Source organism: Pelobates fuscus, chromosome 9, assembly GCF_036172605.1.
Source record: "Pelobates fuscus isolate aPelFus1 chromosome 9, aPelFus1.pri, whole genome shotgun sequence".
NCBI lineage: Eukaryota > Metazoa > Chordata > Amphibia > Anura > Pelobatidae > Pelobates > Pelobates fuscus.
This window is the reverse complement of record NC_086325.1, coordinates 172,869,906-172,887,244: the sequence shown is the minus strand read 5'-3', so window position 1 is coordinate 172,887,244 and position 17,339 is coordinate 172,869,906. Positions and strand designations below refer to the sequence as shown.

Below are 17,339 nucleotides of genomic sequence, written 5' to 3'. Positions count from 1 at the left end.
ATTGCTGACTGAACCTTGGGGATAGACATCCCCTGGGCGCCATTTTGGGGCGCTGGCTGAGGGAATACCCCAGCAACACAATTATTATGATACACAAACAATTTCACACCTTTGTGATTTATTTCTTCCTCAACCCAACCTTCCTGCTGAATAGCCTTCGCTACTCTGTACCACGCTTCAGCAGTCTTTAATAAATCGTTATCTGTAAGCTTGCCTTTCTTCTCTGTCAGTAATCTACGCCAGCTTTCTGGCTGCAATCTACCACATGAAGGCACAGCAATTTTACACACTTTAGCAATCTTTTCAACACCTTTAACCATCTCCTCTCCCTCTCTGTCTTCAACTAAATCACATGCCCCTTACTGGGCTTACTCAATTCCTGTCCCATATTCCCCTCCCCCTACACAGGCGTCCCAGATGTAGGGAAAGAAAAGGAAAATGAACCAGAACGTCTACAATGCTCGACTGCCACTCAAGAAGGGTGGGTCCCCCTCAAGTGCGTCTTCCCAAAACGTAGACCAGTCACTGAATCCGCCTACCCGGGGTGGTAGACACGGATTGGAGCGGGGTGAGAAGTGTGTGACCAATCACTTCTCTATCAAGAGAAATGGGAGTGGATAGAGTAATAATACAGGAAGTGTAGGAAAGGTAAAAAGTAAGGAGAAATTTTAGAGACAGACACAGGAGTTTGAATGACTCCTAATTAAACAAACAATACAACAATACAATTGAAATACAGTGCATGCATCACAGTTCAAATAAAATCAACAGTAATCCCTTTCCTTTACTCGTGTGACCAAAGTCACCTCCCTCAATCTCGTAGTGTCCCCGCTCGGAGAATGACTTCCTCAAGTCTCACTACCAGCGGCCAAGGATAACAGCTAACACCGGTCCGAAATCCATATGCCTCCCTCGTTACAGCAGTCCACTAGGAGTGGCCACCTCTATCCTCACCCTCGTAGTGCCCCTATGAACCCACTCATAAGTCCCACTACCCCGTGGTGATGAAGACAGCAATGCCTGCCCGAATTCACGCACCACAAATAAAAAAATTGGAATGACTCCAGCTCAGCGCTCAAAGCTGGAGGGTACCACCTCTCTGCAAGCAGAGCTACGTGCACAATGAGGCTAGCTAGGCTATCAAAGTGACACCAGAAGGATCCCCAGGAAACTATGAGTCTACACAATCTCCACAGATCCAACACACCTCTTTTTCCATACAGCCACAGCCACGAGGCTCCTAAAAGAGGTAAACAGGCAAAGAAGACCCCCAGGAAAACTTCCACAGGTCCACCCCCCTTTTTCCCTACAGCCACAGCCACGTGGCTCCTAAAAGGATCAGTCTCCCTTTCCTTCCCCCCGGATTCCTCCTTCCAACAGTGTCTTCCTTAGGACGGCTCAGCGGCCAGAGGCCATAGCCCGATGCCCCACGTTGGGCGCCAAATTTGTTATAGTGTAATTTAGAAATAAACAAAGATGTTTAAATGTCTATCTGTTCCTGTCCAAATTAGAGAAAATTGAATTGCGTATATACGCTGAAGTAATTCAGACTGACACACGGAGTTCAGGTTAAAATAACTTCGAGGAAATTTATTGGCAAGTGAAGCAAGAGCGGGCTCGCAGGCCCTTTTAAGGGGAACTTTGCATCATCATTGATTATCGAGATATCAGAAAATAAACATCATTAATTGGATTAATTGTTAAGTGTTTGTGTCAGTGACCACCCATCAATATGATTAATTGGCTCAAAGACTAAGTGGTTAGCTAAGTGTCCACCCACCGAGAGGTGGTATTGTTCTGGACACGGGTGTGGACAGAAGGCTCAAGCGCCATCTTTCCCAGCATGAGGTTTACTCGGTGGAAAGGGGGGCTTGAGCGTCATTTTACACAGTTAGTGATGTCAAGTCTTGTGGTCAGGTGCAAGGTTCTCTTATGAATAGAACATTTCATTAGTACAGTGTTCTCACGGCCTTCAGATTATACTATGTTGCAAGTTATAGGGAAATTCAGCAATTCCTGGGTTAGTCATGTCTTTATAGAAAATACAGTCTCTGTTCATTGTATTAAATGTTACTGGGAAATTCTGTCATGTAATGTAGTTTGAAATGGATTAAAATGGAGGATCTGTCAGGTAATGAGGACAAAATGGAGGGTTTGTCACAGTGTGGGGTTAAAATGGGGTTAGTACAATAATTCAGTACAAGTTCAATAAAGATTTTTAATAATTCTACATCATACTCATACCCTCAGTGCAACTAGCCATGATATACGCACGTTCAGCCTAGCATGCTCAAATATAACACACTTCTGTCTAAAAAAAAAAATACAAAAATAATAAAAAAAAAAGAATGCAGCTTCAGAACACCAGGCGGCGAACGCGAACAAGCTATGTTCGCCAGGAACTATTCACCTGCGAACCATTCGGGACATCACTAATCCCCACAAATTATATATCCCCTGATAGCCCCGATCATGCAGTGGTTGAGATTATAACCAATGAGACAGCTGAAACACAAACCCCCAAAAATACCTTTAAACACACAAAACCCCACAAAAGTTAAATCCCCTGATCAACATATCCAAAAATCACAAAGATCTGTTCAGGGGTTCAGGAATTTCCTGGAAGTCCTAATTTGACCAACCGCCCAAAGCATTTCCATAGAATCAGGGCTTGTTGTTGGTCTAGTTCGGTAGTTTAAAAACAGAACAAACTACCAAACATAGTCAATGTTCTTACACTGGAGCTTGTTCACCTTGTTCATGGGAGCGTTTCCACTGAACAGTGCCCTTCTAAGTGGTGTAGAACCAAACGCAGGCGATCCTGGAAGTCCAACCATGTTCGGAGTTTCAGTGTCCAAAAACAGTTCCATGCCTGCGTTCGCGGGAACAAGATGGCTGCCACCTCGTGGTCATTCATGCGAACAGCGGCCACCCAAACAGACAATTAGAACACTGCAGTTAGAATCGTTCCAAGGTGTTAATAGGGCTTAACAAGCTCCCGGGTGGTCTCTGGTTCGTGCGGCTGTTCAGTTCCAGAACCAAATATAAAATCCCACAAACCAAATTTGTTCCTTTAGTTTTTCTTAATTTTTTTAAAAAAAATTTTATTTAATATTTTTGCAGTGCATAGTTAAACAAACAGCAGATGTAAGCAAAAAGAAGTACACATTTTAAACATTTTGTGGCGTGCAGTATCAGCACATTTTTTGATTTTAAAGTCTTGAGTATATACTGTCGATACATTAGCTTGCTAGTTGGCTACTAGTTATTGCATTTAAAAGATAGGTAGCATAGGTGGCAACAAGCCTAAAATAAAATAAACTAAAACATATACGCTTTTATACGCTTTCATACTGCTGGGTCAGCAGTCTTGAGTCAGAGTCCCTGTCTGGTGACTGATCTCGGCCTGCAGCCATCTCCCAGAGTCATGATGTTAGCCGATTCCCTGGTTGTGCATCTGTCTTACATACGTGCAATGTCCCCTGCAGCAAGCCACGCTGTTGGTCGAGAGCGAAGTAGTCCCCAGGCCCCAGGCCTGTTCCAGAGCCTGCACCTTGTTGCCACTAACTTGGGTCTTCTTTGAGTCCAAGTTGTTCCCAGCCGGAAAGGTTACAGGGAGCTTTACCACGTTGGCTTCAGTTTGTTGTTCCCTCCTGCATGCGTGGTCTGTGCTATTGGGGTATTCCCCAGGGGACTCTAGGCCCAGGAAGTCATAATGTAGCGTGGTGTGTCCTTAGTGCGATCGGGATGCCTTTGGGGGGTCTCTCTTGCCTCTTCTCATTTTGTGTCTGCTTTCTCACCCATGACAGCGCCGCAGGAGGCGCTCGGTTCATCAGCTCAATTAGGTTGGCCCAGAATTTTCCAAAGGCTGCATCCAGTCGAGCTTCAAATTGACCTAGTGCTTCAGTAAGGTCGGCTGGATGTTGCACCCACGTTTGAGTCATAGGCGCATCCGCCATCTTGGGTGTCTCTGCACAGCATTTTGTTTGTCGTGTGGGCAGCTCACAGCGACCCGGGAGGACCTTATCATGTGGCCCAGCGGGGACCGGGATGACCCCCACCGGCCCAGAGGGGGGGAAAGCGAGACCCAAGCTGCCTGCGAGTCGAGTAGTGGACAGGAGACCGGCCGCGTCTCCCGCCCGGTGTCTATTAGTAGGCCGCAAGGCGCCCTCTTCACCGTGGGTGTGTTTCGCCGTTGGGTTTTCACACCAATGCTGCCTGTTTGTTCCCGAATCAAGGTATATCCTTGCTGGGTGAGATTGTGGGGCAGATTATCGTTTTTTTTTAGCATATATATGCTTTAGGGTTGAGGAGCTCCCTCACCCCGCGTCCTGTTCAGTCAGCAGTCAGGCCCGGCCCCCTGTTCCTTTAGTTTTTAAAGGGACCATAGTCTTTTGGGAGGAGGCTGGCAAGCAGACCCCTCCAAGAACACGTGGCAAATGCATTTCTGCCACACCGAGAGAGTCCCGTTAATGAGTTCTCCTCCCATTGTGGACGATATCTGTGTTGAAGCCCCTTCTGGGCTCCTGGCTCAGAATGTGGGGAGTAGGACAAGGAGCCCTCTGGAACTGCATGTTGAGGGAAGGAAACTGCTTGGAGTGCCCATGTGTGGACATAGCACCAAAACTGTGCACAGATATCATCAAAAGCTGCAGTCTGTCCTACTCTGAGGTCTGGGGCAATGCGTGGTCTGCCGCCATCTTGAGACCTGGTAACCCGTCCTGTCCCAGCGCAGAGGGACATTGGTGCTAGATTCAGGTAAGTCACTGAAGGGGTTTAACCCCTTTAGCACTGCGGGAGGAGGGGGGGCACCTTAGTAGCATATAGTGCCAGGAAAACGGCTTTGGTTTCCTGACACTATAGAATCACTTTAACACTATAGGGTCAGGAATGCATGTTAGTGTTCATTTAAAGTAGTGTTTTCCTGCATGTATTAACTATTAGAGCTTGCCCTATCCAGTAAGAAAAATGGCTATCAGCGCTCTCTGACGTCATCACGTTTGCCACGAGCCCGTGTTAATCCATATAGGGGGAGGGGCATCGTACGTTGGGAGGGACGGGCGCATATAAAAGGCAGTGCGCAGGCGCCGTAGTTTCCTTTTGGCTGCTGGTGAGGTGAGTGCTCGGTGTGTCCACGCGTTCTCTCTCGGCTGCTCCGGCCCGCCATCCGCCATCTTACCGCCCGCTAACCGCCATCTTCTCTCATTCCAGGTCTCTGCGTCGCCATGGGCCGCCGACCCGCCCGCTGGTGAGTTCACGCCTCGTGCTCCGGCCTCTCCGGGGCCTTTCCTGCCTGCGATGGTCTCACCCGGGGCCTCTCCTAGCTGGTCCTACCGGGGGGGGCGGGGGGTCTCTCTCCTAGCTGGTCCTACCGGGGGGGGTCTCTCTCCTAGCTGGTCCTACCGGGGGGGGTCTCTCTCCTAGCTGGTCCTACCGGGGGGGGTCTCTCTCCTAGCTGGTCCTACCGGGGGGGGGTCTCTCTCTTAGCTGGTCCTACCGGGGGGGGGGGGTCTCTCTCCTAGCTGGTCCTACCGGGGGGGGGGGGGGGTCTCTCTCCTAGCTGGTCCTACCGGGGGGGGGGGGGGTCTCTCTCCTAGCTGGTCCTACCGGGGGGGGGGGGTCTCTCTCCTAGCTGGTCCTACGGGGGGGGGGTCTCTCTCCTAGCTGGTCCTACCGGGGGGGGGGGGGGGTCTCTCTCCTAGCTGGTCCTACCGGGGGGGGTCTCTCTCCTAGCTGGTCCTACCGGGGGGGGGGGGGTCTCTCTCCTAGCTGGTCCTACCGGGGGGGGGGGGTCTCTCTCCTAGCTGGTCCTACGGGGGGGGGGGGTCTCTCTCCTAGCTGGTCCTACCGGGGGGGGGGGGGGTCTCTCTCCTAGCTGGTCCTACCGGGGGGGGTCTCTCTCCTAGCTGGTCCTACCGGGGGGGGCGGGGGGTCTCTCTCCTAGCTGGTCCTACCGGGGGGGGTCTCTCTCCTAGCTGGTCCTACCGGGGGGGGTCTCTCTCCTAGCTGGTCCTACCGGGGGGGGTCTCTCTCCTAGCTGGTCCTACCGGGGGGGGTCTCTCTCCTAGCTGGTCCTACCGGGGGGGGGTCTCTCTGCTAGCTGGTCCTACCGGGGGGGGGGGGGTCTCTCTCCTAGCTGGTCCTACGGGGGGGGGGGGGTCTCTCTCCTAGCTGGTCCTACCGGGGGGGGGGGGGTCTCTCTCCTAGCTGGTCCTACCGGGGGGGGTCTCTCTCCTAGCTGGTCCTACCGGGGGGGGCGGGGGGTCTCTCTCCTAGCTGGTCCTACCGGGGGGGGTCTCTCTCCTAGCTGGTCCTACCGGGGGGGGTCTCTCTCCTAGCTGGTCCTACCGGGGGGGGTCTCTCTCCTAGCTGGTCCTACCGGGGGGGGCGGGGGGTCTCTCTCCTAGCTGGTCCTACCGGGGGGGGTCTCTCTCCTAGCTGGTCCTACCGGGGGGGGTCTCTCTCCTAGCTGGTCCTACCGGGGGGGGTCTCTCTCCTAGCTGGTCCTACCGGGGGGGGTCTCTCTCCTAGCTGGTCCTACCGGGGGGGGGGGTCTCTCTGCTAGCTGGTCCTACCGGGGGGGGGGGGTCTCTCTCTTAGCTGGTCCTACCGGGGGGGGTCTCTCTCTTAGCTGGTCCTACCGGGGGGGGGGGGGTCTCTCTCTTAGCTGGTCCTACCGGGGGGGGGGGGGTCTCTCTCTTAGCTGGTCCTACCGGGGGGTCTCTCTCTTAGCTGGTCCTACCGGGGGGGTCTCTCTCTTAGCTGGTCCTACCGGGGGGTCTCTCTCTTAGCTGGTCCTACCGGGGGGTCTCTCTCTTAGCTGGTCCTACCGGGGGGTCTCTCTCTTAGCTGGTCCTACCGGGGGGGGGTCTCTCTCCTAGCTGGTCCTACCGGGGGGGGGGTCTCTCTTAGCTGGTCCTACCGGGGGGGGGGGGGTCTCTCTCCTAGCTGGTCCTACCGGGGGGGGGGGTCTCTCTCCTAGCTGGTCCTACCGGGGGGGTCTCGTGTTCACAGCTGGCATTTCAGCTCTGCTTTAACGTCCTGTTTCTGTGTTCTGCCAGTTAAATAGCTTTTCACGATGTTACCCACGTGCTGCTAAATGGCGTCAAACCTGCCCCCAGTCTGTCTGCTCCATTGCTTGTGCTCTCAGTATGAAACTTAATGTGATCAGTTCTGAGCAAAGCTGGGAGAGCAGTGGGTACAAGCCTGGCCTCAGAGCTGACCATCTAACTTTACAACAAATCGAGTAATTAGTGGGACCTGAATGGGCAATTGCCAATTAGTCTGCCACCCCAGTGAACTTTATCTAATCTGTTTCAATCGTTTTTCATAAATTGCATAAAACTAGGTGGTCCAAAGTCCTGACAGGACCATGTTAATTACACTATACTTTGTTTTAATCCTAACTGCCTATCATCCTATTTAAAAAAAATAAATAAAACATCCTTTAAAGCAGTAAGGAACAAATGTTAATATTCCCAATACTAGTGTTCGTTGCCTAATTAGGACAGTGTGACTGGTTTCTCTCAGGAAAGCACCTACTGTGACAGTCAGAACTGGTACTAGAGATATGATTAATCCTGCAATGGTTTACATTGTATTGATCACTCCAGGCTCTTAAATTACTTTAGCTTGCTGAAATGCTTTGTGTAGTGTCCTTTTTTTTTTATGTACCCCAATGAGGAAAAATGCATAATAAAATTAAAACTAAAGGACTTTGCATCCAAACCACTTCGTTAAAATGAAGTGACCTTGGTGCCTTTTGTGACCCTTTAAGGTGTTGGCAGTGTGCATGCATCTGGGGGTTCTGTAGAAGTGCCTGAACTTCATGTACAACTTATAACTGAGCCAGCGGACGGTTGTCCAAAGCTAAACAAACCTTAATGTCTATTTGGCAGGCTTTCAGAAGTTCTCAAACTATAATATATTTTTGATCATGGTTGGAATACTTCCTGTATTTTCATTATGAAATGGTACTTTATATTCTTTTCAGCTACAGATACTGTAAGAACAAGCCATACCCGAAATCTCGCTTCTGTAGGGGTGTTCCAGGTATGTGTTCTCATTGTTTAACCTTAAAAGCAGTCATTTGTGTTTTTCTGTAGAAAGTGACATGCTCTTACAGTTAACCCCTTAAGAACACAAGGGAATCATGACGGAATATTTCCGTCATGTGTACTTAAGGGGTTAAAAGCGGCTTGATTAAATCTATGTATATTGTCATCTATAGTCATCAGCATGGTGAGAACGGCATTACAATGCATGCACAAGACCTCAGCCGGATGTAAAGCTCTGAGCGGCTGAGCTGAATACAAGGGCTTTCTTGCAAAGATGCTAGCTTCCCTTTGAAAGCTAGAAAAGTTTAAGTACAGTATTTTTGCCATTTATATAGCCTGGCAGATTCCGTAGCGCATTACAATATAAGAGGGAATTTGGCTATAAATAGGACAATTGCAAGAAAAACTTGCAGGAACAATAGGTTGAAGAGAGCCCTGCTCAAACAAGCTTAGTCTATTGGGGGTGAGGTGTAAAACACAATAGGACCAGGAATAGTAATCAAAATAGATAGGAGTGAAGCAGAGCTGGAGGAGAGTAGAGTGCTGCCCTTTAGGAGAGAGCAAGAGACAGGTATGTAAGGTAGAGGTTACTCTGGGAGGCCGTAAGCTTTCCTTAAAATATGGTTTTTAAGGCACTTCTTAAAGGACTGAAGACTAGGGGAGAGTCTAGCATTAGGCAGGCTATTCCATAGGAATGGAGCTGCCTGTGAGAAGTCCTGCGTGTGTGAGTTGGCTGTACGGGTGCAAGCCGCAGACAGGACAAGGTCACAGGCATGCATATGGATCTGCGAAGAGATATGAGGGGCTAGAGTTGGTCAATGCTTTTAGGTATGGGTTGGAATTGACTTATATAGGATACAGGAAGCCAATGTAAAGACTAACAAAGGGGTGAGAGGACCGACTAGAGGAAAATCAGTCTGGCAGCGGCATTCATTAGACTGTAGCGGAGCAATACAGTTTTTGGGAAGACCAATTAGGAGAGGGTTACAATAATCCATGTGGGACATTACTAGAGCCTGGACACGCTCTTTGGTACCATATTCTAGAAGAAAGTAGGCAGAAGAGCACTTTTTTAAAAATGCGTCTGACGCCCCACAGGGGAAGTAGCACATTTTGGGAATGTTTTTTTTTTTGCCTGCTGCCTGCTTCTCCCTATCTCCACTCGGAATGCTGGGGAAAAGGAGCCTCTTAAGCATGTGAGCTTCAATGCTTTCCTATGGGGCTTTAACTAATGCTAGATGTGAAGTTTCCTAACCATCAGGAAGTGGTGGTGGCAGTCTTAGTCCTACTATATAATTATTGTAGTGTCTTAGGCTGCAATGATGTACATTGCCTAACTAAGTGGGACTTGGACACTGCACCCAGACCACTTCAGTGCACTGTTGATGTGTACAAGTAAAACACAAGTCTCCTACATCCAAGACAATACAAAGTTTGATCAAGGTGAAGATCCTGTTTTTGTGGGACTTAAATTTCAGCTAATGTTAATGTAAAACGAAGATCAGATTCAAAGAAGCCAGTCTCTCATAGAAAGATCTTGAATATGACTTGTTGGAACCCGGTTTTAACATTTTTTTGGTTACATTTGTAAGCCCTTAAACTAGTGCTAAATAATTGACATGGCTAGAACTCCTATAAATGAGACTGCCTAAACAAACTGACAGAATGTACATGAAGTGCTATGATGTTTAATTCTTATGAACTGAAAACTGCCAACTAATCTAGATGCCAAAATCAGGATCTTTGACTTGGGACGAAAGAAGGCAAAAGTGGATGAGTTCCCGTTGTGTGGACACATGGTCTCTGACGAATATGAACAGCTGTCATCAGAAGGTATGCTATGCAATAGAATACCTGCTAGGCCTATGTATTCCCCTGGTATCACAACACCATGCCTCCACTTACAATTTCTAGACTATACTTCACAAGGGAAAAGACAATTCAGCACACAACAGATGGTGCTTTAAAGACTCACTCAACCACTTCTTTAAGCTAAAGTTCTGGGACTTGGAATACCTCTAGTTATGGCACAAATATCTCTTAAAACAGTGAAGTAGGATCTTTGGGGTGCCACTTTGTCTTTTTTGTGTGCTTTCATTGCTAGTTTGAACTACTTTTTTCCATGCAGAATAAAATGATTGGCCCTTTTTTGCATACATTTTAGAGAACTAATCTTCGTGGGCTGTAAGCCACTCTAAAGTGCAACGAGTATGCTGACTTTAGAGCGAGTATGCTGACTTTAGAGCGAGTATGCTGACTTTAGAGCGAGTATGCTGACTTTAGAGCGAGTATGCTGACTTTAGAGCGAGTATGCTGACTTTAGAGCGAGTATGCTGACTTTAGAGCGAGTATGCTGACTTTAGAGCGAGTATGCTGACTTTAGAGCGAGTATGCTGACTTTAGAGCGAGTATGCTGACTTTAGAGCGAGTATGCTGACTTTAGAGCGAGTATGCTGACTTTAGAGCGAGTATGCTGACTTTAGAGCGAGTATGCTGACTTTAGAGCGAGTATGCTGACTTTAGAGCGAGTATGCTGACTTTAGAGCGAGTATGCTGACTTTAGAGCGAGTATGCTGACTTTAGAGCGAGTATGCTGACTTTAGAGCGAGTATGCTGACTTTAGAGCGAGTATGCTGACTTTAGAGCGAGTATGCTGACTTTAGAGCGAGTATGCTGACTTTAGAGCGAGTATGCTGACTTTAGAGCGAGTATGCTGACTTTAGAGCGAGTATGCTGACTTTAGAGCGAGTATGCTGACTTTAGAGCGAGTATGCTGACTTTAGAGCGAGTATGCTGACTTTAGAGCGAGTATGCTGACTTTAGAGCGAGTATGCTGACTTTAGAGCGAGTATGCTGACTTTAGAGCGAGTATGCTGACTTTAGAGCGAGTATGCTGACTTTAGAGCGAGTATGCTGACTTTAGAGCGAGTATGCTGACTTTAGAGCGAGTATGCTGACTTTAGAGCGAGTATGCTGACTTTAGAGCGAGTATGCTGACTTTAGAGCGAGTATGCTGACTTTAGAGCGAGTATGCTGACTTTAGAGCGAGTATGCTGACTTTAGAGCGAGTATGCTGACTTTAGAGCGAGTATGCTGACTTTAGAGCGAGTATGCTGACTTTAGAGCGAGTATGCTGACTTTAGAGCGAGTATGCTGACTTTAGAGCGAGTATGCTGACTTTAGAGCGAGTATGCTGACTTTAGAGCGAGTATGCTGACTTTAGAGCGAGTATGCTGACTTTAGAGCGAGTATGCTGACTTTAGAGCGAGTATGCTGACTTTAGAGCGAGTATGCTGACTTTAGAGCGAGTATGCTGACTTTAGAGCGAGTATGCTGACTTTAGAGCGAGTATGCTGACTTTAGAGCGAGTATGCTGACTTTAGAGCGAGTATGCTGACTTTAGAGCGAGTATGCTGACTTTAGAGCGAGTATGCTGACTTTAGAGCGAGTATGCTGACTTTAGAGCGAGTATGCTGACTTTAGAGCGAGTATGCTGACTTTAGAGCGAGTATGGCTAGCATGTAGTCTTTAACACCTTAGTGACCAAACTTCTGGAACAAAAGGGAATCATGACATGTCATGTGTCCTTAAGGGGTTAAAGGGATACAATGCATTGGATAGGTATTGGTTTGAAGTATGTCTGCCACCCATCAAAAGCAGTTTTCATGCTGTATATAAGATGGTAGAGCTCATGGTCTGTACCTTTTCACCATATTAAAGGTACATTCCACAATATAATTTGTCATGTATTTTTTCCATTTGGGGTGAATCGAAGAGTGGCTTGCAAAGGCTAAAAATTTGTCTGCAGCGTTTGGCTGTCCAAGCAGACTTTCCAATGCAGATCCTCTTATTTTAGCTAAACAAAGAAGTAACAGGACTGGTTGTCTGACATTTAAATCTCTATTGAAATTTGCACTTGATATGTGAAGTGTAATTTCATTTTACAAAACACTTCAATAATCTAAAGTGCTTGAGGTGTTTGGAGTGTTCTGTTGCTTGATTCATCGTGGTCCTTGCGCCTACCACACTTGGTGGAAACCATATTAATATCACTTTCTCCTTTACTATTTGGAGATTCAGGCTATCCACTCCACCACTAGATCACGAGACACATTGGGTCCCCCACAAACACCAGGGAAGATTGCCCTCTCCTACTTACATCTTTGCATGTAGGAGGCTAAGTGTTTAATTGAAATGCATTAAAGGTGCACTGTAGTGCCAGAAAACCAAACTAGTTTTCCTGGCAGTATAGGATCATTATGTTCCTCTCCTGCTGGGCTGAAGGGGTTAAAACCCCTTCAGACACTTACCTTTCACCAGTGCCGGGCTCCCACTGTGGGGGAACTCTCCACCCCTGCATTCAAACAGCCCATATGAAAGCATTACTCAATGCTTTCCTATGGACGTCCATTGTCTTCTCGCTGTAATTTCAGTGAGAATCGTGGAAGCACCTCTAGCAGCTCAGTGAGATAGCCAATAGTGACTGGATTAACCCTCAGTGAAACATGCTATGTTTTCAGCTGCAGGGTTGAAACTAATTGGTCTGGCACCCAGACCACTTCATTGAGCTATAGTGGTCCTTTAAAAATATAGGAAGACTCAGAGCACATCACACAGCCTGCCCTCTGCTTTTGTTTAATTCAAGTTGCAATTTGGGCACATGTGCTCAGAAAGGTTTGCTATCACAAGTAGATAACAAGTTGCACTTATTAGTGTCTGGTACTGGCAAGCCTGCCTGTTTTTACCGTATTTGTTCACTTACCACCTGCATTGGTAATATCTTAAGATGAACATATTTTTCTAGCTCTTGAAGCGGCCCGTATTTGTGCCAACAAATACATGGTGAAGAGTTGTGGTAAAGATGGCTTCCACATTAGAGTGCGTCTGCATCCCTTCCATGTCATCCGCATCAACAAGATGTTATCCTGTGCCGGTGCTGATAGGTAAGCTAATAAATGCATGTCTTAAGAACTGTATGTCACAATTTTTCTCAGTGGAGTCTTCAATTCAATCTTTCTGCTACATTTAAGAATTAAAACATTTGCAGTCAATTAAGCCGACCATCATTTGCTGCGATCAGTTGCTGGTGTGCAATGGCTGCATACATAAAGTTCCTGGGCTGTGTATGTGCTTTGTTTACCATACAGGGTACTCTAAGGGGCCTTGGAAACATCCATTCTTTTAACTGATCTTTGTTGCACCATCTTTTGGCAATCACTAAACTTGTCTATTATCAGACTTCAGACCGGGATGCGTGGTGCCTTTGGAAAGCCCCAGGGCACAGTGGCACGAGTGAACATTGGCCAGGTGATCATGTCTATTCGCACCAAAACACAGAATAAAGAACATGTTGTTGAAGCTCTGCGAAGGGCAAAGTTCAAATTCCCTGGGAGGCAGAAGGTAAGACACTTGATAAATTAGTTTCCTTAGCTTGTAATTGGGATTTTTTGGGGGGTTTCAACTTGATTTACCAAAATAGTTTTGACACTAACTTGCTTTGCTAAATTTTTGTCCAAGTCTGGCCTTTATAATCCAGGAATGATTAGCTGGTTCTAGAGGAATACATTTTTCTGCCAGAGCCCATTTCACTAATTAAATGTCACGAAATGACTCCCTCCAAACAGTAATAGAACGAAAAGGTCATACTTTTGTCTACAGTCAAGGAGGGAGAGAAGTGAATTGATTTAGTTTTCTCTTTAACCCCTTAACGCCGTTACGGCGTTCTATGCCGTCGCGGCTTTAAAGGGCTTTAAAGCCGTTGCGGCGGCATAGAACGCCGTAACGGCTTGCAGCCCCAGGAGCAGAGGTGTACTCACCTCCGCCGCGATCCTCTTCTGGGGGGCTGTCTGAGAGCCCAGGCAGCCCCCCTCCGGCAAATGAGGCCCCCGGGGGCCATGTGATCGCTCTCAAAGAGCGATCACATGGCCCCCTATAGCTGGCTATGGATCTGCCAGCAGGGGGACTGTTTAAAATATTAGACAGTCCCCCTGCTGGTAGGTAGTGTAAAAAAATAAATATTAAAATGTTATAAAATAAATTAAATGCCTTTTTATATATATATAATATGTATACATATTATATATATAATATATATACATATTATATATATGTAACGTCATACGTAATGTATTTTAATATTAATATTAGTATATAATTTAATATTAAAATACACTTAGAATGACGTTACATATATATATGTATATATATTATATATAATAGATCTACATATATATTGTATATATATACGCATAATTACAATAATAAATAAATAAAATAATTAAATAAATAAATAAAATATTGAAACAAAATATAAAATAAATTATATATTCATATGTAATTTCATTGTAACTGTATTTTGTTATTAATATATATATATTGGAAACAGAATACACTTAGAATGACATTCTATATATATCTATCTATATATAAAATACAAATAACCGCAAATATATATAGAGATAAATACATATAATTACATAAAAGATTACATTAGTATACACATAGAATTTATATACCTATAAATGCATATATATTAAAATTCTACGTGTATATTTAAGTAATTTTTTAACATAATTATGTCATTTGATTAATTAAAATTTGATTGACATGCCTGACAACACAGGGAGAAAGTGCAGAGAATTTAATTCGCATGCACTATATTAGACCCTGTAACACTCCAAGACACCATAAAACCTGTACATAGGGGGTACTGTTTTACTCGGGAGACTTCGCTGAACTCAAATATTAGTGTTTAAAACTGGTAAATTGTATTACAACGATGATATTTTAAGTAAAAGTGACGTTTTTTGCATTTTTTACAAACAAACTGCACTTTTATGGACTATATTATTGTTGTAATATGTTTTACTGTTTTAAAACACTAATATTTGTGTTTAGTGAAATCTCCCGAGAATAACAGTACCCCACATGTACAGGTTTTATGGTGTTTTGGAAAGTTAGAGAGTCACATATAAGGCTTGTATTTCATTTTTTTGACATTGAAATTTGCCAGATTAGTTATGTTGCCTTTGAGACCGTATGGTAGCCCAGGAATAAGAATTACCCCCATGATGGCATACCATTTGCAAAAGTAGACAACCCAAGGTATTGCAAATGGGGTATGTCCAGTCATTTTTAGTAGCCACTTAGTCACAAACACTGGCCAAATATTAGTTTTTTGCTTTTTTCACACAAAAACAAATATGAACGCTAACTTTGGCCAGAGTTTGTGACTAAGTGGCTACTAAAAAAAACTAAACATACCCCACGTTCAATACCTTGGGTTGTCTACTTTTTCAAATGGTATGCCATTATGGGGGTAATTCTCATTCCTGGGCTACCACACCGTCTCAAAGGTAACATTACTAATCTGGCAAATTTCAATTTGAAAATGGAACGTTCTATATTTGACCCTGTAACTTTCCAAAACACCATAAAACCTGTTAATGGGGGGTACTGTTGTACTCGTGAGACATCGCTGATTACAAATATGTGCATTTTGTTGCCGTAAAACCTAACAGTATTATGACATTTACAGCTAAAATGTGAGGCGGAACTACAAATTTAAAAAAAAAATTCAAATTTCTCAGTTTTTTTTAATTTTATTCATAATAAATTGTTTCAAATACAAATATTTTATATGAAATGAAAGCCCTGTTTCTCCTGAACAAAATTATATATAATAAGTGTGGGTGCATTTAATATGAAAGAGGGGAACTACGGGTAAACAGACATATAGCGCAAATTCCAGTTTTTGTTTACGTTTTGTTTTGATCAGAACGTGCACTATTGACTCCGTCCTGAAGGGGTTAAGGAATGGCGGAGATTGTTAAAGGTTTTTAAATATCATTTTACAATTTGTTTCTATTTGGACATTGTGCTCAAATGCAGCCGGCTTTAAACTTTGTAGCAATGTTTCAGTAAGCAGTGCTGCTTTTGTCATTGGGGATCTTGCACATCCTTACGGGCAGGGTATTACCGCTATATTTGAAACAGAGTGCGCATCAAAGTAAATGTCCATTAATGAAGGAATAAGCAATAAGTCCTTTCTGTCTGTGATAATAATTGCAGATTCCATTCCAATTGGCGAGTGAACAATTCCCCTGTACATGTCTGGGACCCACCAGGCTTGCTGTAACTTTGACACCTCTTTAGTTGTGGAACACTTGAAGTGTTAAGCCCTGTGGTAATCAATGCATTGGATGTGTAATTTTCTTGCTATCGTATCCTTAGACATTCGTTATATAATACTATATTCAATAAACGAGTCTCCGTTAAAGCTATAATTCAGATGGGTTTTTGATATTATGGTCTTGGAATTGCTGATGGCTTTCAGTAGCTATTCTGAGCTTGCTTAGCTGCCATTAAGGGTTTGCGGTTTTGGCATTCTGAAAATCCATAGAGAATTTAGTGGCCCGTGCCCAGCATTCGGTGAGGATGATCCCTCATTGTGTTTTCAAATGTAAAGTTTGTTTTGGAATAGCTTAGTACATGTAGTGCCTTGTATTGTGTTTACTAAAGTGTTACCTTGTAACGAAGATCTTTTCTGAATCATTTATATATAATTTATTTTATCCCTCAGATCCATATCTCTAAGAAATGGGGATTTACAAAGTTCAACGCTGACGAGTTTGAGGCCATGGTAGCAGAAAAGCGGCTCGTTCCAGATGGTTGTGGAGTTAAATATATGCCAAACAGCGGCCCTCTGGATAAATGGCGGGCATTGCATGCTGCATGAAGCTGCTTTAAACCATGGAATAAACACTTAAAGGATATTGAGATCTTTTACCAATAAATCTCTATCTACAAGCTTTGTGTGCAAATTATTGTATCCTGAACAAAGTATATTAATTTAAATTCAATAATTTAATGTAAGTCTAGAGCAGATAGAATGGCACTGTAAAAATACAATTTCAAATCTTTGCACATTTCACTGCAAAACAAACTACAAGAAAAGGGCAGTTTGCCCAAAAAGCTATTTTACTCACCATTTTAGGTGGAATTAATAGATTACTGTAAGTCAAACCTTTTCTTACATTTCTAGGGTGAATTTAATGGGAGATGCAGCAAGTTGGATTCACATCAGATCAATTATGTAAATCAACAGAAGGTATACCTGCCATTACATTGTGTAGTTATACACTATTCTCCATTGTATTGGAGAGTTGGCTGGGGTATAATGAAACTTAATGGTATGGCTGGTAACGGGTGTACCAAGATGCCCTAAATCAGGGGTGCCCAAAAGGTAGACCCCACATGTTGAACTACAACTCCCATGATGCT

The 17,339-nt window shown here is 44.8% G+C and overlaps 1 protein-coding gene and 1 non-coding gene across 2 annotated transcripts; both read left to right on the top strand.

Annotated features, from left to right (window-relative positions):
• The first annotated feature begins 5,137 nt into the window (after positions 1-5,137).
• On the top strand, positions 5,138-16,867 carry RPL10 (ribosomal protein L10). Its single transcript, XM_063433185.1, has 6 exons — positions 5,138-5,248; positions 7,994-8,052; positions 9,783-9,890; positions 12,862-13,000; positions 13,295-13,457; positions 16,639-16,867. Exons 1-6 carry the CDS (start codon positions 5,226-5,228, stop codon positions 16,792-16,794), a joined length of 648 nt encoding a protein of 215 aa, XP_063289255.1. The 5' UTR covers positions 5,138-5,225; the 3' UTR covers positions 16,795-16,867.
• Positions 13,099-13,232, top strand: LOC134573798 (small nucleolar RNA SNORA70). Its single transcript, XR_010085358.1, has one exon. It is a non-coding gene; the product is annotated as a small nucleolar RNA SNORA70 (small nucleolar RNA).
• Positions 16,868-17,339: the final 472 nt, after the last annotated feature.

Excerpts from the sequence above, each read along its gene's own strand:
- RPL10 (XM_063433185.1), top strand. The coding sequence starts at position 5,226 with ATGGGCCGCCGACCCGCCCGCTG. Across the intron at positions 8,053-9,782 it reads CTTCTGTAGGGGTGTTCCAG|ATGCCAAAATCAGGATCTTT; the intron begins GTATGTGTTCTC and ends CAACTAATCTAG. Across the intron at positions 9,891-12,861 it reads TGAACAGCTGTCATCAGAAG|CTCTTGAAGCGGCCCGTATT; the intron begins GTATGCTATGCA and ends ATATTTTTCTAG.